We start from the raw sequence: 20,762 nt of genomic DNA on the forward strand, positions 1-20,762 counted from the left end.
AACCAACCACGCAGCTTGCGCGTGTAACGCGGGGATGTGTACAGCGTACAGCGCGTACACGGCGTTACAGACAGCTGCCTGCGCGACTTCCTCATCACCTCGACGACCGTCGTGGCCGTCGCCGCTGCCGTTATGGTGTCTTGGCGCATACTCCTTTCGTCCCCCCCCCCCCCCCCTTTTCGCGTGGAAAGGGGTGGGGGGAGGGCGAAAGGAGTATGCGTTGCCCCGTCTGTTTGTTCTTCTCTGAACCTCCGCCCTCGCAAGAAACAACGGCGAATCTGCGTCGTCTGCTACTCCTTCATCCTCTGTTGACTCGATAAATGGGTGCAGCATTGTGGCTGCTAATGGTGCCGTAAGTGGCGCGGCAGCAGGAGGCTCAGTTCGATCCCGTATGCACGGAACTTCTCTTTACGTACGCGCGTTTCCTCAGTGGCCGGTGTTTGGGCTTCTGCTACTAACGATTGCGATGGGCGTGATCGTGCAGACGATCGCAACTTGCGAACGCGCACTTACGTAAAGCATTGTTTTGTGAATACGTTCCGTGTTCAGATTTCGTAACTTTCCGGGTATTGAGACGTGGTTGCCTGTTTGTGGCGTCGTACCGTCGCAAAATGGGAAAGCCTGCCTGGCATTCAAACGTGGCCTCAGAGACCACCAGTGTGCGCGGATTTCAGATGCCATGATTAGAGCGTCAGTTTTAATTCTTTTTCTTGGCTGCATAGAAAGTAGCTGTTTGCATACAGTATCGAGTAGCGGCGATGTCAACGAGTTTTCTTCTTCGCAGAGCAGTGAAGAAGTAAGATGAAGCTTTAGCTCGGGGCTAACACCGATGCCGCCTATTCAAATACATGCAAATTGAGAAATGCTTTTATGAGTTTTATGAGGCAATCTCTTCATCGATTTCAATGAAATTTGTTGCATTTAAGAGAGAAAGGTAAATTCTAGCGACGGTGTTAGTGGAATTCTAGTGACCGCTGAATTTTTATTTGGGACTGTACTTTTTAATAAAAAATGCCGAAATTCTGGTAAGCTTAAAAAAATTAGAAGCACAAAGTAACAAATTCATATCTTTGCACGAAAACCAGATATCGCACTTATGTAGACTGCAACCGCTCGAAAATCTCAAGCGCACAAATTTGAGCTATCAATTTATATTTTATCTGAATTTGTTACAATGTTTACGAGGGTTTTGTAAAAGTCCTGTTCACATATTAGTGGTGTATTTGAGAATGACGTATAATGCATCAATTTTGTCCGCTTTAGATGTACTATTATATGCAGCTTACGGAATCGGGATATCATATTTGATTGCTGAGTGACAGAGTTGGGTACTTCATAGTTTCGTTTTCTGAAAATTTGCAGTTTTCAACAATCTTTGTTCAAGAATTGTCGGCCTAAATCAAAAATTCGCTTCCAACAGTCACTAGATTTCAGCGATTCCTTCTAAATGAAACAAACCATCATTTAAGTTCAACAAATTCGAGGGCTATGATTGTCGAGAAAAACTGTTTCTCTGCTCCTGTGTATTTAGATGTATTTGTCCCCGAGCTAAAGGTTCCTCACGAGAAACGTACGCTAGTTAAGTCGATCTACTTTCGTTGTAGGGTAGACGTGCGAAGGAAGGCATAAGTGAGGAAGGCATTCAAGGAAGGCATAAGTGCAGAACCTCGCTCTCTGACCTCGGTTGATAATACACGCTAATCACAGCTTTCGCGTCGAAACATCGTTGTATACATTTCTTAAAACACGAAGCACAAACTCTCGCAGGGCACACGTATCTCCTCGTCGACTTCGGTGGATGTCTGGAGGAGTCCCTCGCTTAGACCGCGTTCAGGGGCTCGTAAGCAGCTTTTGAAATCGGAAACCCCAAATTTGACTGTCTTCAAAGAAAACACAGGTGTTATCTTTCTTATTGGCTAGCCTCGTATACACTCGCTGTCGCTGCACCGATTGGCTTCCACGAGCTCTCCCTCCCGTTCGAAATGTACAACAGCTTTAGTGAGACGTATGCACGTCCGCCGTTGTCTTCTGCTCTTCCAGACCTCTCAGCAGACGATTCTTGTGCGCGCTTTTCCTTCACCACCTATGTGCGTTCATCTTTCTATCTTTCCACCTGCTTCTTCAGCTCTCTCTCTCTCTCCATCCCTCTAGCAGTTTCTCTCTTTCTCACCTCCCGCCGACCGCAGCGACTCCAGGTGACGTTATCGTTAGACGCGTGGCCTCCTCCTCCTTGTCGTCGTTGCGCGGTGCCTCGCTGCTGCTGCTAGCAGAAGGGCGTTGTTTTCCCTTCACGAAGACGACGACGATGTCGTCGACGACGACACGCACCGGGACAGAGCGTGCCAAATGTCCTCCGTGCACGCTGTCGTCTCTTCTTCCTTGCTTGGCGAGGCACGCCTTGCTTCACCCTCCCGCCATTTGTTTGTTGTTCCCCTTCTTCTTCTGCGTCGGCGTCCTCCTCCTCCGGTGTCGCCCACATTATATTCCCGCGCGACCGGTGTTGCGTAGTGTAGCGACTCGATTGAGCGGGGTACCTGTTTGTTTACTTGCTTGCTTGTTTGCTTACTTGCTCGTTGAGATGATGAGCTGTGTGTTTGTTTGCCGAGGAACGTGCTACAAGGAAGCGGGTGTACGGGGGGTGTGCGCGTCGAGGGGAATGGAAAGAAAGACGCTGTGGCGACATCTGGTGGTGACGCTTTGCTGTTCGGGCGCCGTGGGGCCGTCGGCCCCTTGTCGAGCACCCCTGCGCATTACTTCTTGCTTGGCAGCTCCTCGCGTGTAGTGAGACGTCGAGTCCATTGTAACAAACACACGAGAAAGAGAATGCCCTTTATTGACAAGAAGAGTGATTAGCCAGCGTTTGTTCGCCTAAATGCTACTCTGCTAATGGGAGAGGAGGGAATAAACGCCCTATAAGAAGGTGGGCAGAAGCATAAAAAGAAAAGTACAGGGTCTTGTTATCTTATCAGCAGCAGATTAAGTAGTCCTAGGCGATCAAGGCAGGTCAACCTTGGTAAAACTTGACGATTAATTCTAAAAAAAAAAAATTACGCCAGAACCCATCTCACCATGAATGTCGACGTTAATTCAATTAGCGTTGTTGAATCAGTGCAGCAACACACCGTATTGCCACCTCGAAACGATTCATATGTATAGAGGCATGTACGCAGGCGCGCTTTCTCGCGCATCCCTCTAGAAACGCTACCCCATCTAGTGCCGCCGTCGCGAAGTTCGCGCTTGGCGTGTGTGGGATATATATTCATGCAATACTGCCTGGATTCGATTCCGCCCGGCACCGGATAAATGTTAAATTATTTGTTGTGGTTGTTGTTGTTGTTGTTGTGTAGTTGTTGATGGGCAACGCATACCCAGTGACCCAACTAAGTTTGTCGGACGGTTGGCTTCGAACCTGGTTCCGTCAGTACAAGCAGCCCGATGTTCTACCCGTGAGACCATGTGACCCAAGTTGACGGGAGAACGGTGGTAGACTTCGATAGGGCAAGAGGAAGAACGTGATGCATCCTAAGAATACTAACCGCATTAAAAATATGTTCGCGATGAGATGGTGAGAGTCGGTCACAGTTTAAATAGCAAACCTACTAATTTAATATTGAAAACAAGAATTTCGGGGCTTTGCGCCGTTTCTTTGGGTAAGGCCAGGGACCCAGCATGCGTGTCGTAGTGAAGGGGCCTTGGTCGAGCCTTTCCATGTAGCTAACAGAAAGGCGTTGTAAGAACATATTGAAGTTGTATAGACAACATAATAGACCGCTTATTATTTTGTTCTTGTAACCCACTAATGTCTTATGACCTCGAGCTGATCAAAACAATTCTAAACCCATGCCGCAGCGTCTCTGGAGACCAGCTTTTGCCTTGATACGTGTGAGTTTATTAATGAATCCGTTAATAGCCCACTACAGATTTCCACAAGTGGAGCGAGACATGGAACACGAATGTATTTAGCTCATGTCTTGGAGCTGGGGTTAGTACAGGAAGATATTCCTACTAAATATACACTGCCTGAACCGCGGCTTCGCTTCTGCTGTTACAATGTATGTGCCTAAGTCTATAATCGATTAGACTTTTAGTTATTTGTACTTTCGAACAGTGCAGTTTATCGCCGGCGTATAGTGTCCGCAAAAGAGAACATGACATCTGTAATAGTACTGGCCACTCCCGAAACTTGCACGATGTCTTTTAGTAAAATGTGTGTAAATGTAACTGAATTCAGAGTATTAGCTAGGCTAAGTGTCCTAAGAAACGTTCATTGTCTTCTTGAGCATCCGCTATACGGGGACAGTACCGTTTTGGAAACTTTGTAACGGTTGCGCAGCGGAGTTAAAATAACGATAATAAAACAGCGTAACGGTTTCGCGCATTGTGTACTCGTGACAGCACTAACTAGGAGTTTCATTCTAACATTTTTTTTCTTGCATACTACCACGGTCCTTCAGTAGTATAGAAGGAGGGTACCCTGGTACTACTAAGCCACATTTTGTTGTCGAGAGACCCATTCAGAATTCACGTCTGCAATCGAATGTGCGTCTAAGCCCACACAGTCCGCGCAGACTAGAAAAAAGGAACACGTTTCGTACGAAAATGCCCGTTTATCCGCAGATTGCCATCTCCGCCGCCCTAATCCACCTCTTTAAAGGAAGATGAAGCTTCCTTTTTTGCCGGCCCGCCAGAGCTTAGCCGGTAGCAGCCGAGCCGCATAGGAATCCACGAGCATAACGGTTCCAGACGACAACGACATATATATACGCGAGCGTTCGCGCGTTCCGCTCTGGTAGCGTGCGCAGCAGACGACAACGATCAGAAAAGGGACCGCAGTGCAGACGCGTGAAGTTATGCCAGACGAAAGATACGCGCTCCGTTCCGGTAGGGTGCGCGCAGCGGACGACAATGATAAGAACACAGCAGAAGCGCGAAGTTATGCGTGTACTCAGAGACGCGCGTTATGCCTCCGTTGTGTGCATACGGTTCTGCGTTGTGCCGTTGTAATAACTTCGGGCGGCGGGTACCGAATAGGACGAACAAAAAGAAAAGAACGTGGACACGGTGTGTGCGGCGCGGATAATACGCGTGTGACGCGCACGTGTGTGTGTGTGTGTGCGCGCGTTCTGGTTTGGTGATCGCCGATTCAGGCGGCAGAAAAGGGAAGGCACAAATGTGTGTGACGGTCGAAGGACGATGGTGGTGGTGGGGGGGAGACAACCGTGCATATATACAGTAACGTCCTCCGTGAGACATTGGGGCCGCAGAAGCGTGCAGTCTTTCTCTGTGCGTGCGTGTATGCGTCAGGACGCTGCTCCGCCGCTCCGTTCCATTCCACGGTCGAGGATTCGCTCCAGTTGCCTCACTTGGCCCTGTTTCCGCGCTTCTTTAGCGGCTGCCTTCTTCTTTCTTTCATTGCTATCTGTTATTATTGCCGTTATGACTATCATCATTCCGCGTCGGCTCGTCCCCTCGCTCGCATCTCTCTCTCTCTTTTATCATTATTGTTATTATTTTCTTGTTTTTATCCGTTCTTCCTTCGGAATCCGTCGTGAGGGTTCGTCGGGATCGTCTGCTTCAGGGAGATGGCGGCAACATCGCTGTAGGTAGTATATATACGGCGGATGCTCTCAGGAGCTTGCGTTTCGAGAAGTGCGTTTTGTTTGTTTCATATTTTTCTTTTCTTTCCTTCGCGGCCTCGTGACCTTGAGACGACTCGTGCCGCCGAAGGAGATGGGAGGAAAGAAGAAAAAAAGGAAATAAAGAAAGAAAACTTATAAACTGGTCGCACACGGGGCGGTTCGTGAGGAAACTCTGCTTGCGAAGCGGAGAGACAGACAGGAGAGCACGAACATCGAGAGCACGTCTGCTATCAACGGCAGACGGCGGGCAGGTAGAAAAAAAAAAGCGCACTTAAAACGCAATAAACGATACGAACATACAACAGCGTATACGCATGGGCTCGTTCGCAGCGTGTTATACTACGCGCGCGCGAGTGCGTGACGACAGGATAGAAACAAGGGGAAACGAGGATTCCGTCTTCGAAACGAGGAGATGCAGAAGCTACAGAGACAAAAGAAGTCGTCGTCGTCGTCTGCTACAGGCTGCCCCCAGAGCGGTGAGACTGAATGAAGCAGAAGACAAGAAAATGGCGTCCCTGGTTTTTGCTAGTCGTCTGCTATAGTGGCGTCTTTGTTGCAGACGACGCCGAGTTGTTGCAGGTGCGTGTCGTGAGCAAGTTTCGTCTGCTGCGTGCCGGGCGTCCCCGACTTCTGCTGGTGCGGAAAAATGAAACAAAGAGAAAGAAATATTGAGAAAGACTAAAGCGTAGCAGGCGAAGAATAACTGGCATCTGTGGAGCAGATGGTGAAGCGAAGCGGGGGCGAGTAGATCACGACTTTGCGCGAAGAGACGAAAAAAAAAAAAAAAAAAAAAAAAAGAGCGCGCAGACCCATAGTTATATGGGGAGGGAAGGCCCGAGTAAGACGTGCGCACGAGGAAATAAGGGTGGTGGCAGACGAAAACAGATTGCGCTGGGGGGCGGAGACATATTTGTGCATGTTTTGCGTTTTGTTTTGCCTGCCCGGCATATACATACATGAGGGGTATCTGGTGTCCTAGCGTTGGTGCCTATCTGCCGAGCTCCACTTTCGGAGGCTGCACACCGACTTTGGGTCGAACTTGGGAATACGTTGGACAAATGTGGCACCAACGTAGGCCCGGTACTCGCATTTGACAGGAATTCAACCGCGCCCATTGTTTGGCCTGTTGTCGTAGTTATTGCTGGACCATCATAAGAGCAATGTTGCCGCCAGCACATGCCCAGCGGTGGTCTAACATTCAGCCAGTGGCACACCCAATGTCAGGCCAACACAGGACCACTGTTGCAACCAGTACTGGACAGCGGTGTTGCATTTCCGATTTATGCACCCCTTCTGTACCACATACGCACTTGCGTTTCACTTGTGGCCATACATTTCTGTGTTTTGGTTAGACCGTGGAGAGTGCAGCGTGTTTACCAAAAAAAGAGAGAACTTTTTAGCAAAGAGTTGTTCATTATCAATGAAAGCGGCATGCTAAGACTTCTCCGATCATGCGATTTATGAAGCTCGCCATCGAAATACAACATTCCGCTGTGACGAACTTTCGGTACCCAGCTGACCGTGCTACAAGCATCCCGGTTTCTAGAACTAACGACACGGTGGTGTAAGAATTACCGGCCACGTGCCGCTGGCAAGAATTCACGCCCCTGCCGACGGGTGACAGTCTCCTAAAAGCTTTTGAAACTTAACGATATATGATACTGAACACTGCCTTCCGGAACGCCACCCTATGACGTCGTGTGCAGTCGTGACGTCTGTGGCCAGCTGCATTTTTTCACCACCCTAGGATTGACGTCATTCGACTGTCTTACGCGGAGGCGTTGAACTTTGGTAATACACATTCCAAGTGTTTTATCGTCTAATGCCTTTAGAAGGCATGTAAATGTCGACCTGGGCTGTCGCGCTTGTCCTTGACCTTTACCTGACCTTGTTCGGAATTTGCTCGATGGCGTTGCTCTAGAGGGAGTGTCCTAATGGTTCCTAACGGTTTCCGGCTCTCACTACATTGCACAACCATAGAATGCAGAATTAAAACGATGAGAACCAAATGCAAAGCGGGCCATACTTGTAGCGTTCGCGGTGGTACAACATTGTCGGGAAGCGATACACAAGCATTCGGCATTCATCTGTGGTGTTTTCGATATCCGTAACGATCCGTCGAAACATTGCAAGTGAAGCAGTCTTTGGATGGCCTCAGAGATTGCGAAGCCTAGTAATCGTCTGTCACAAGACACGAGGTGAAACAATCTCTGAGGCCACGCTTTCGGCGCACGCGGTCGTTACCCGTTCGACGCTATAGAAGCTGTTGGAACTGTTTCGCAAGCTCTGGAACGCATCGAAAGAGCCGAATTGTGCAAGTTCAGCAGCGTAATAACATTCGCCACGCGAGCTAAGCCACAAAGCTCTCGTCGGACATTTGCACATGGCCACAGTAAACATTTTTGGTGCTGGTATAAACATTTTGGTGCTGGTTTACCACCTGCTTAACACCCTTACACTAAAGATAACATCGTATGGTTGATAGGGAGAAATGACATTTCTGTGTGTGTGTGTGACTTTATTGTGGCAAACTAAATATGATGATACCTTTGACAGATGACGCGCGAGCTACATGAAATACATTTTTTTTAATAGCTCTCGGTGTCAAAATCTCGTGTGAGATATTTCGATGCGCACTATAAACGGCCAAAATTAAGGCTTCAACGACATCTTCTCTCATTGCAGGTGTAGCTTGATATCGCTGTTACGTAGTAATGTATTTTTCCCCTTATTTTCTTTTTTACGGCTTTCGTGGTAACGGTGTTTATCACGGGACAAAAACCAGCACTTTCAAGGGCGCGAAAATGTTTACTTTGCTACGAGGCATATGTACGACACACGCCAACCGACGGTGGTGGCGCTTAAGTGACGTCATGCGGGGACCGCTGCGAGTCCCCCTATCGGTCGGAAAGCGAGGAAATATGGCCGAGGCTGGTTTGCGGCGCTGCCAAGCCTAACTGGTTTCTTCGTGTAAGGTCGTTACTGTTTCCTAGAGCGCGTATAGATAGATATATGGTGTGTGTGCGCGCTTAGATGGGCGTTGCAGATAGTGTCACGAAAGGAACGGGAGGAAGTTAACCAGCGCTAAATAGCTGGTCGCACTGGAGGACAGAAAGAAACTTCGCACTGTTTTTCGTTCGTGTAAGGTCGTGTATAGCAAGGTGTCGGACGCCTGGTTGAACAATAGTATCAGCAAAAGTATACGCTTTTATTTCTTTTTATATCCCGTCATTGGGGCAGTTGTAACGCGATTCGATCAGCGCTTGGCGTTTGACTTCGTGAGATCCATAGACAGCTCGTAAAGTGCGCGCGAGTTCTCGCGTGTGTTTATCACGGGACAAAAACCAGCACTTTCAAGGGCGCGAAAATGTTTACTTTGCTACGAGGCATATGTCCTACGCACGCCAGCCGACGCCGCGGTAACTGCCGAGGAACCATTGGTGGTGACGTTTAAGTGACGTCATGCGGGGACCGCTGCGAGTTCCCCTATCGGTCGGAAAGCGAGGAAATACGCTTGCGGCGCTGGGTGCGCATACACGTGCGCAGCCAGAAAAAAAAAAAAAAAAAAAAGAAAAGCAAAAAAGGAAAAAAAAAAAACGCGAGGGGGGGGGGGGAATCAGTGAAAACTTTAGCAGTGAAATTTTGGTAATTAGTCTTTTGCGGATTTTGATTTCCCTTAGAAGTAATGTCCTCCTTTTTTGAGTACTCCAGTTCAAGGATTAGATCTGTGCCATCTGCCATAGCCGATTAAAAAAAATCTGTGTAGTTAGAAAAAGAGAACGGTATGTACCATTCACTTCTCGCATGTGTATGGATGAGACTCAACAAGTACGAAGGTTAGGAAAAGTAAGGTATTTAAACTTGACGCTAAAAGTTGACTTCGAAAGGCTCGGCCTGGCGTCATCGACATCATTGTGACGTCATGACACGGAGCAAAATTTCCTGGCGTCGTGAAGAATTCAGTACAAGCTCCGCTAACAAAAAAAAGAAAAAAAAAAAGAAAAAGAAAAACGCACTCTATCGGCCCTCTATGCCACTGCGCTCCAAAGCATAGTCCCCGCGAGGATGCCGACATTGAAAGGAGTTCGTCTCCGCTATGACGTCACGTAAACGAGCGAACGTAATTGGCGGGCGCATCTATATGGAAATAGGATAACCGAATTGGACAGCGACATCTGTCGCCGCACTTTTGGGTCGTCACCGACTGTGGTGGAAAAAATGAAGGCCAGATAGCTTTTCGCTCCAAAAAACCGCAGCGTCGTTACGTCAGTGTGTTACGTCACAGATTTCAATGTCTATAGCGTTTTTTTTTTTTTTTCCGTAGTCGGACTAGCTTTAGGAGCTAGAAAAAAGTTCTCGAAACTTGCTAGGGTGATTATCCAGCTCTTTTAGAACGCAGTGTGAGCTTTGGTTGTGGATGAACCATTAAAGGAACACTAAAGAAAAGTGTGGTTTCGTTTATATTAGTAAATTAACCTTCTATACAATGCCAAAAAAAGTGTTGCGAGCGTTTATCGACGTAACGTCCATGATGGCAAACTCGCATTATCGCGAATCGAAGACTGTTATAACGAAATCATCGCACAAGAAATGCGGACTGTGACAAAGCAGCAGTCGCATCCTTGTTATTTTGTTCTTGTCAGCGTTAATTGGTTCTTATGACGTGACAAATTGTTTTTGAAACATAGTAGAACATTCCCTCTATGGTTCGAGCGACAAGGGCTCCTTTAAAGTTGCAAAAGCGGCCCGTTTTGTTCGGGTTCAAGTTTTCGGAATGGCGCGTTTCTATTCAACGAGAATGCGAAGGTGTACGAGGCAAACGTATTAAGTAGTGTGCTTTGTCTTTACAGCAGCTGCGCAACTTTACAGCAGCGTTCACTCTGTCGCACACGTGAACGCCCGTTTTCTTATATAGGATCACGCGAACGCGTGCCACTGCAGGCGTGCGTTGTGTGGAAATAACGGTCCTGGCGAACGAATTACTCGCTGTAGCGAACTGGCAGATGTAACGAAATCGTTGCACGTGCTGTGGGAGGCCGACTGCGAAGAAGGCGCCGCTTTCCTCGTAACACTGTTCTTATCGAGTAACACGTATATAGTTAAAGGGCAATTGTAACGTGTTCACGCTGTAAATTTAAGCATGTGCAAAGACCTGGGCTGCATACAAAGGCGCCATTTTTGTTGCAGGCTAACCCTCTAAGGCCTAATGTATCATATATGATATTCTGAGTTTGATGCCGCAAAATGGTGATTGAAGCATAGGAAACTTAATGCAAGGCCCGTAGTTGCTTTTTTTTATGCTGGAGTGAAGTTTCAGCTATGGATAGCTTAAATAACAAATCACTAATTAATTAGTAATTTAGTTAACGTATGAAAGAAAAACATTTAATCGTTGTTTTTTTCAACGCATGTGCTCTCGATGGCCAGAAATAAATGTCAACAATTTGTTCCAATTTTTCTTGATGATATAGTCTGTTGTTTGCCCATTATCAGGGTTAATGTTTGGGCATTACAGGGTTCAATTTGGTTTCGTGCTTTATACTTTTTAGAAGCGTGCGCTCAGCAATTCGGCGGTATAGGGCGAAGGTGCGAGGCAGACGTAATGTTCTTTTGCCTGTGCTATCTTTACAGTAATTCGCACCTTGTGTAATGTAGGCGTGAACGCGGGTTTTCCGTTAGGCTTAACGCCTGGGCGCACGACAGCAGGTGAGGCGTTGCACTTGTAGGTCGGTACGCCTATATCGTAGTACACGCGCACTTGATCCGCGGAACGCGGTTGGCGTGCTTACGTGAGTTCCAGGTCTTCATCTTCTTCCTCCGGGGTTTCCGTTTTTCGGGGATTGCGCGCTGTTGCGCGTAGACATCCCGTCTTTTTTTTTTTTTTTTTTTTTTCCTGGCGGGCTTCCTCGCCGCTGTACACACACCGGGCATATATACGCCGGCACGCTCGGGTCGCCCGGGTTGCTCGTTCGGGCCGCTTCCTGCGCCGACACGGCGCATGCGTGCGTAACGGTATATGGGAAGGAAGGAAGAGCCAGAAGACAAAAGGAAGAAGTATGAAAGAAAGAAATATATAGAGCGGCTGCCACCGTTTCCCGCGCCGCTGCCGGAAGCGACGTATATATGTTATATACCCGCTTTTTTTACCCAACTCTGCTCGCCCCTAAAGTGCGGCGTGTGTGGGTATAATGTGCGTGCGTGCGTGGCCGTCGTCTGTTCCACCGTGTGCGCGCCGTCTGCTCGAGCCGCTAAGTGCAGCCCTGTCCTCCCGCCCCGACGCCGGTGTCGGTGGGGATTAGTGCCGCGTCGCTGCGCCTCTGCGCGGAAACGCGCTCTATATGAGGATGTGCGTGTGTCCCACGGGAAGCCGTGTGCGTGCGTACGGAGGAAGAGGGGTTGGGGGGGGGGGGGGGAGCGTTACGTTCACAAGAGACGGGAAGCCCCCCCCCCCCCCCCCCCCCCGACAGAAGTGTCCAAATTCCGCGTTAGAGGGCGCCGCCGTCTGCGTTGTTGAGCGTATAGCCCGCGGGCGTGACCGATGACCCAGTGCATGCGTCCGCGCCCCCGTCAGCTCCGGTCTGGCTGCGTGCGCTGCCTTTTCCGACACCGCGTGGTTATATAGAGATGTCACGCTGTGAAGAGGCTTCCGCGAATACAAAAGAACACCCCACTACTCTCTGACTCTCGCGCCGTGACGACTCGTTAGCGGGAGGTGGCTTGCGGAAGCTGACGAAGAATGGTGAGGACAAGGAAAAAACGAAGAGTAACAGGACGCGTCGAACGGTATATGCATTGCGGAACTGGCGACACCTGCTTGTTAGCGTAAGAGCCAGGTGGTGGTGGTTGATAACGGTTTGGAGGAGCGTGAGAAAAAAATATCCGCTCAAAGCGGTGGCTCGTATAATGCTGGTTCTGCCTCTCCCTTTCCGATTGGTGGCGTACCTGCGTGTCTGTGTCCGAAGGTTCCTGGTTGTAATTGTTATATCCGCTGTAACTGCTGTTGCGGTGTGGCGTGTTTATTTTTGTTTTTTTTTTTTTGTCGATGCTTTTCCGGGTCTGTTTATTTTTTTTACATTCTTTTCTACTCTCCACCGTGGCGCTGTCCTAGCGGCATTGTTGAATATGATGCCGATGATTGTGAGGGTCCTTGGTCTTTGTTCCCTTTTGAAACGGGGCGGTTGCGTGTGCTACCACCCTCCAGCACATACTGTTAAATTCGCATGCAACTTTACTATCGTTAGTAGTAGTAGTATAAACTGTATTTATCTTTTAGTGGTTTTGGGCGATGTGTGAGTCCCTCAGTCCAGGGCTCCACTGGTATCTGCGATTCGCTGGGCTCGATCGAGAAGAGCTCTCTGGCTCTCTAGATCCTCGCTAGCAAGCCAAACCTCCCGAGCAAGCCATACCTCCCACTGCCTGTTACTTGACACTTGCGCCACTGCCTGTTACTTAGCACTTGTCAATTGCGCCGTTAGGGGCGAATTGGAATTTAGAGGCCGTAGTTTGCACATCTACGTTACGCGGGCAAGAGTTGGCCGCTCCCAGCACCAAGAACATGTATCCCCATAGAGCGCAGGGTGCATCTTACTGAGTATTTGGAGGTGTGGATATGTGTTTGTCTGTATACGGCGCCAGTCCCTGGCCTGTTCTCCCGTAAGAGATCGGGGTGATCATGGTGACCAGCTTGCAAGATGACAAGGACCTTTTTTTAAATGTAAGCCAACGGAAGCTCAATAGGTAATATGCAAATCTTGCAAGTGTGCACACACCTATAGTTTGACCGAACCACGATGGCGGACCTCGGTTTAGAATCGTAATTAAGGTACGTGTCAACATGCGGGCTGCTGATGCCATTCCCGCTGCCTTCCCTCACTCGCATCATCCAAGCTTTGGAAACGCGTGTCTCTGGTTCAACAGTGCTACTAGCTGAAACGCGGCCATCTTGGTCTGGGCAAGTAGCTGCGTGGGAGAGCCTGCTTACGTACGGAATTCCGCAACGCGTCATTGAAGTTTTATCGCAGAAGAAATTATGCTCTGGTGGCAAGACATACAAGGCTGCAGTTGTTCACTGACACATTCTTTTACTTATAACATTAGAGAATACATGAATTTATTTTTGCGAAAACAGCTGTGCCACCAGCATAAGCATTTAGACTGGAAGGCAAACTTCATGAAATGCGAATGCGGGAGTTTCGGAATACTCTTTGTTCAAAAAAGACTGATGAATTTGTACAATATAAAAAGTACCTACGGTGATCTGTTTGCCATCTGCAAACTCTTTGCCCCAATCCTACCACAATGTGTCTGTTGTTTTCTGGAACTTCATCGGCTTTCCTTAACGCAGTCTTCTATTTTCTTGAACGAGTGTTCTTGTGCCTTTTACGGTTGATAAAAAATTTTTCTTCATTCAGACATAACCCACACGACTTTGTTGTAGGTTGATTAGCAACCTGAGGTAGTCTAGTTTTTTTACAAACTTGAAGGAGTTGTAGTGCTTACCACTGGGTTGTTTTCACTGATATTATGCAACAAGACTGCATTTTTTAGTTTGCATTGGTAAATAAAACACTTTGACATCGTTGTTCTGGTGGTTTGTCGTGACTTTTATGTGCCAACAGGCAGTGAAACCATTCCACGTCTCCATGGTAGTTTGTTTCTCGAATGGCGAGGCGTGCGTACTGCGGCGGTTTTTAGTTTATCTCTGGACCAACAAGGAAACAAGGGTGACCAAGTACTTTATTGAACAATTTGGACCAATAAATGTAGCCTTGTTGCATAATCTTAGCGAGAACGAAGCAACAGTAAGTGCAACAACCGAAAGCTCTTTACGAAAAAACAGAAAGCGCTCATGATAATAAGCTCGGGTCTCTTTTACACACGGTGTCGCTGATGTACATGTTCTTGTTCACCAATCACCACTTCGCCAAGGAACAAGGCAAATAACATTTAAACCTCGGTATAACGAACTTCGACATAATGAAATTTCGATGTTGCACAGTAAAGTGCTGATTTTACCGACTTCGTTATATCGAGGCTTAACTGTATTGCATGAAACCTTTGTGTTTGCTGCAGTGCGTTATTGTGGTACCATCGAGCATGCGCTTGGCTAGTGTTGGCTGCTGTCGCCTACGAGATTTCGAAGCACACTTTTGCATTTTTCCGCCTTATATTTTTGTTTGTTGAGTGATTAAACGTATGACGCACTAGAGGCTTCGGGCAAGATGTCACATACGAGGACAAACAATATAATTTTCTGCCACAAATCAAATCAAAGCTGCTAACGTTCTTGTCATCAAAACTCAGCATGGTAGCGGGCTGTCACAACATATCCCAGCTGCCATCCGTTTCTGTTGGTCAAGTAATGGCTGCCTTGTTGGCGCAGGAAAACAATTTATTTTTAGCTCTTGCACGTCTTCTCAACCGAGAAAACACAGAAAAACCCTCGTGTTTTGTTACGGCGGCACGCTCGAATTGGTCAAATGCCTTTTGCTTGGCCACACGGCTCGTTATTTTCCAGCAGCGTTGCTGGCATATCATGACTGGGATTCCTAAAACTGGAAATACGAAATTTTGCGTCTGCAGTTAGGTGCTTTCCTTTTTTTTCTTGCTTGACAAAGACATCGCAAGTGACTTAGTTGTCATCATCCTTGTATACACCAAAAGTTTGCGGACCAGACGTTCTGCCAAACTATGACTGACAAACTGAAACTGACAAATGCGCGTACTGCGATCTTTGCGAAGCTAAGTACTGAAAAAACAGTCTTCAGTATTAAGGTTATGTACCATGAAATCGAGGGAATTCAGTTTCGGTTCGCAGAACCCATTGTCCGCGTGGCTTTTGAGCGCAGGCGTACGTGCTACTTGTACTGTTTGACGCCTGGCTTCACTCTCAATAAGCGCCTTTAGCAGCTCTATATGCATGCATAACGCTTGCACACCTAACAGAAAACTGTACGTGACACGTACTCGTGTTCTAACGTTACGCCCTCCTTGTTCTCGCTGTATGCAGGCCACCCGGAAAGTGTCGACCTGTGGCTACCTGTTCGTGGCTCCCGACTGGGACTTCTCGCAGGCGGTCAATCGGACCAGGGTGAGTCATGGGCCTTTGACTATGGCGCGCAGAACTCGCTTCACAAGAGCAACGGGGACGCGGAGAGAAATGTGTGTCCCCGTGGCTTCGTGTGGCTAGCTTCTTGCAGTATCAACCGGCACAAAGTCACGATGCTTCATTTGCAGTATATCATTTCCCGTCGTACGTATACTCTCGAAAAGTGGAAAGAAGTCTCGTTGCCACTGCGCAAACCAACCAACTGACAATGACGCCAGCGGAAGCGTAATTGTTATGCTTATTTGAAAACGTAGAAATAATAAGGTAGGCGGAAATGAATGCGGACGAAAGGATAACTTGCCGCAGGTGAGGACCGAGCCCGCATCATTCGCATTACGCGTACAGTGCTTCACCAATTATCATTTTATAAGGCACCGCGCCGGTCATTTTCCTGCCCCATTTCTTGTTTGTGCATAAGATTAGCCCTGAGAGCATTGGCCAGCGCAGCTCGAGGCCTCGTGATTAAACGGACGTTTCAAGTCCGCCGCCTTGGCCAAGAGCGGCACCACTCACACCGATAATGTTGTACAAAGACACCAAAGAAATTGGGCGGAAAAGTGACCGTCGCGGTGGCTTATTAATTGGCAAAGCATTGCATCCGTAATGCGAATGGTGCGGACTCATCGCTCCCCACCTGCGACAAGTTACCTTTGCGTTCACATTCATTTGCCCTTGGCTTACTATTTCTACTTTTCGCTTAAACGTTACAGTGGACATCCCCTGTACAGTAGAACCTCGTTCAAACTTATTGGGAAACAGCGCGAGAAGAAACGTATTAACCAGGAAAACGTACGATCCGAAGTCACTAAAAAATTGCCTGGACTCCAGCTGTAGTTGACGTCTTCGGTAATGTGTTAAGCGTGCGAATCGTTACAGCACGAGACGCCGACCCGCGCGGATCGAGCTTGCGAAGCCCGAAACGTGTGTTGTCCTTTTTTTTTTTTCTTTTTTTGCGGTTTTGGCAAGCATTACGTTTGCACTTCTCAAACTAGGCCTGGCACAGCAGCTTATTCGGTCAGGGTATTTTGGCGGGAAGTTCTAACGTGCCCACTCGGCGAGAATCGTTGCGGCACATGACGCCGACGCGCGTTGTCGTTTTCCTATTGTGTAGTGTTTTTGAGACGGCGACGGGAATCCGAAACGAAATCGAGCTGCTGGTGAGCGCGCCGGAATACGATGCCGATGCCGCCAGAGAGAAACATGACAAGTTTAGAAGCTCGGGCCTATTGGCAATTCGTCGTAACACAAGCACATCGCAACGGACGGGGACCGGAACCCCGTCTTTTTGCGCTGCAGTGCTTGAGATACGAAACATGACGCACACTTCGCGCCACCTAAAGCAGGGAACGGCGGCGCGTTTGGGCGTTATCGCCCATTAAAGCGTACAGTACGCTTCCAACGGCACCACGTCATACGCGCCGTGAAACAGATAGGTAAATGTGCTTATCGCATAGTTATGAATGCGACGTGCGACGACCCCCGAGAAGATTTGCTGGTACCGACAGAGGAAACCGAGTGCGTGCCGGCATTTTCACGTGACACGAGCGGGCGAGTACTGCGGGGAAGCTGCCGTGGAGGGCGCTCACCGCTCTCGATCGCGCGTGCCTCGTGCCTTTTCTTCTCCTGCACATGATCTAACAGCCTGAAAACGTATCATACTGATCGCAGTTTGGGGCGACGTACTGAACGTCGGTGCCGAAAGATCGTATTTTCCGGGAATGTATTAACTGGTAAAAAAAAGAAGTGTAACTGTATTGGGTCATTTCTTGCGTTATCAGTCGCGAGCCTGGCGTCGGAAAATCGTATGAAACGGGATCGTATCAACGAGGTTCTATTTTATTTCATCTGGCTGCATTGTCTTTACTTCATACAGTTGTGACTAACGAAAAATTGAGCCCCTCAGATCCCCTTATTCCTCTCGCCCATTGCCACTTCATGAGTTACGAGCCCTGTTACTGGGATCTTCTGTGCCTGCAGCTCCGGAGCTCATGAGAGTCGGGATTCATTCTTGCGAAGCTGTGATGCTTTGCAGTAGCTTATGTTTTACAAAGGCCCTAGTGCGTGGTGCGATGATGAGCCCTGTCATGCCCTCGGTAGCTTAAACACTTTTGAGAATGACTGTGTGGGCTGCGTACATGGCGTGGTAGTCAAGATTGGATAGTAGCTGCATCGGAGCTGCTTGAGTAGCCTCATCTTGTACACAGCCTGCCAGCACGCATGGCAAACCAGAAGGCAGGAATCGAGAACTGTTGTTACCTTTATTTGTAAACACACTAAAAGAAATGCATTTTGCAGTTTACGTGAAGAAGGTCCGCAGAACACATCAGAGGTGCGCAGATAACAAGCTGGTTTACGTGGCAGTCAAGGCTTAGCCAAAACAAGCTCCAGCCTGGTACTCTTGCTCCGCACTGATTGGGAAGCTTTGGAGCGTGCATCTCCATTGCTACACTTAGTACACACTTAGTGCCGTACAACGACAAAGTTGTGGATTTTAGTTCAATTTGGTATTTTTTTTTTTTGCCAAACGTGCGCAGCCACTTGTTGGAGGATTCAAGCTACAATTCTAATTCTCTAGAACTGAAACTTGGAAGCCAGTGCATAAACTCTAAAGGAAGCTGATGATCATGTAAAACTAATGATTTAAAGGAAAATTGTTGATGTGTCATTTCAGTATACAGGCGAGACAATAGCATGGACTAAAGGGTACATGTGGGTAAATGATATCCTTGCTGAGACTAAAAAGCGCAGTTGTGCAGGTCATGTGACGTTCAGTAATGTGGAAAGTTGAGCGAGTTGGTGACTAATAATCGTACCGTGTGGATGAATCGGAGCACTGAACAGGACAAAGCGGAGAGAACACAAGACAATGCGTTGTAGTGCACGTTAAAGAACCCCAGGTGGTCCAAATTAATCCGGAGCCCTCCACTACGGCGTGCCTCATAATCAGAACTGGTTTTGGCACGTAAAACCCCAGAATCAATCAATCAAACAATGCGACACTCGCTGTGACAGCCAGTATTATTTTTCCTTGTGTTCTCTCCGCTTTGTCCTATTCAGTGTGCTGCTTCACATAATGATCGTTTGACACGTTGAGTAGATGGCATAAGGTATTTTAGCTCATACAATGGTTTCCATGAGATATTCAGTGTAGTCAAGGGCAGCAGAGGATACATGAAGCTATGAGATTGGTAAATTTTCAGACATGTGACACGTTCGTCCGACACAGGGCATTGGTAACTGGACATCTCTCTAGAAATCTTTTATCTTGCTTGGGTTCTGATAAGTCGGGCTATGATGGCAACTTGTTAAGGTTATTGCAATGCGCAATTTGGAGACCGCAGTTTGTGCAGGCAATGTTTAGAAATACAGAAGTGCTTGGAGTGCCATATTGAGTGAGATTCAATGCTTACTTGCATGTTGAGTTGTCATGCCATCACCAGACTATTGCATCAGCTAACTGAAACTCGCTAGCTATAAATGATGGTTGAAAATTGAGCTTGTTGATTCTTTGTTGGCAACTTGGGAGCAGCGCTAAATGATGAGACAAGAAAGGCAGCACGTGGGTGCAGCTGTAATTTCGTTTAGTAATTCTAGATTGATTGTCATGATTGGAGGATTCAGGCTTGCCGATGCTCAAGGCATGTTGAATGAATCACTTGTTTATCTTCACTGTATTCTTTTTGGGAAATGCAGTTGAACATTAGGTATATAGAGGACACACATAACAAGTTATTAGATACAATGAAGGAAATGTAAACGTCACTAATATTTTTTATGACATTGGTGTGCATGCTTATGACTATCAGATGTAATGAAAGTATTTTAGTGTTGGACACAACTTCGCTATAACTAGGTTTGTTGGTGACGTAATGCCTTTGCTAAGACATTATGCATATTACATGTACTGTATGGTCCACTGTTAAAGGGAACACCTCATTACTATTCAAGCCAGCATAACTTAAATGTATCATCAACTTAATGTTTCGTGGCAACATGTTAGGTAGACCTCTGTCAGTGAAATGTTATTTGTTAGTGCCATCATGCCAAAACTAAGCTGTAATCAGTTGTGAGATGCTAGTTTGGCGTTTCATATTGTAGTGGGCTGTGCTGTATTGTACCTTCTTGGAAAGATGATTTGTATGAGGGTATGACAGTAAGTCTTTCATGCACGGTGCCATCGATGTCTATGGAAGACATAAAGTGCCTCTTATAGCGCTTTAAAACACTAGGTGTTGCTGAACATAAACACAAAGCTCCTCAAGTAGATAATTGGACATCATTTTGTCTGGTCAGGAGGACCACTCGTATTAAGGAACGATAATACAAAATGCTGGCCAATGTGGTGCGATTGAAGGCATTGGACTTTCTTAAAACTCTTAAACATTGGACAGAGTGATGCGGTCCAAGGAGTTAGATGTTCAAAGCCCTTAAACCGGCATAGTGTGAGAGATGATGACCGTTGTTTGTGATGATGTGTTTGCCCCTTTGCAGAGGTGGCAGAGGCGCTGGTTCGTCCTTTACGATGACGGAGAACTGACTTACTCGGTGGATGAGCACGTGAGTGTTTGTTTCATTGATATTCAAAGACCATGCAGTCTACGTTGATAGTTCTACCAGTGTTTAGAAAAGGCATTGAGTGGCTTTTGCGTACCGATGTGACATTTCCAGCTTGCCATACTTCAATTTTACATGAAGGTCCCTGCCCGCTAAACTCTAGAGAGAATACTGTCAAGCATCAGAACACCCCAAATAATTTACTATGCTGAATTTTCTGCAAGCCTCTTTCGGTTGTAGTATCAGGTTGGTTGGCGTGATACTTGGGATCGCTGCAACTGCTACATGTGAGCGCAACAAGAAGCGTGTGTAGTGCTCTTGTTAATTTTTTTATCGACAACATTATCGTATCTAGTCTCATTGCAACATGACTTCAGCAAGTTTTGTTCTGCATCACGACTCCATCATAATGTCTATGACATCAGCTCCAGCATTTTGAGGCCTCACATTAAATTATTTTA

General features: G+C 47.4%; 1 protein-coding gene across 1 annotated transcript in view; it reads left to right on the forward strand.

Moving 5' to 3' along the window:
- LOC119453283 (uncharacterized) overlaps positions 1-20,762 on the forward strand; it is a 105,478-nt gene that overhangs the window by 49,207 nt on the left and 35,509 nt on the right. Inside the window, 2 exon segments of the mRNA XM_037715311.2 lie at positions 15,649-15,729; positions 20,239-20,304. Coding sequence (XP_037571239.1) covers positions 15,649-15,729; positions 20,239-20,304 — 147 coding nt within the window.

This window comes from Dermacentor silvarum, chromosome 5, assembly GCF_013339745.2.
Source record: "Dermacentor silvarum isolate Dsil-2018 chromosome 5, BIME_Dsil_1.4, whole genome shotgun sequence".
Lineage (NCBI taxonomy): Eukaryota > Metazoa > Arthropoda > Arachnida > Ixodida > Ixodidae > Dermacentor > Dermacentor silvarum.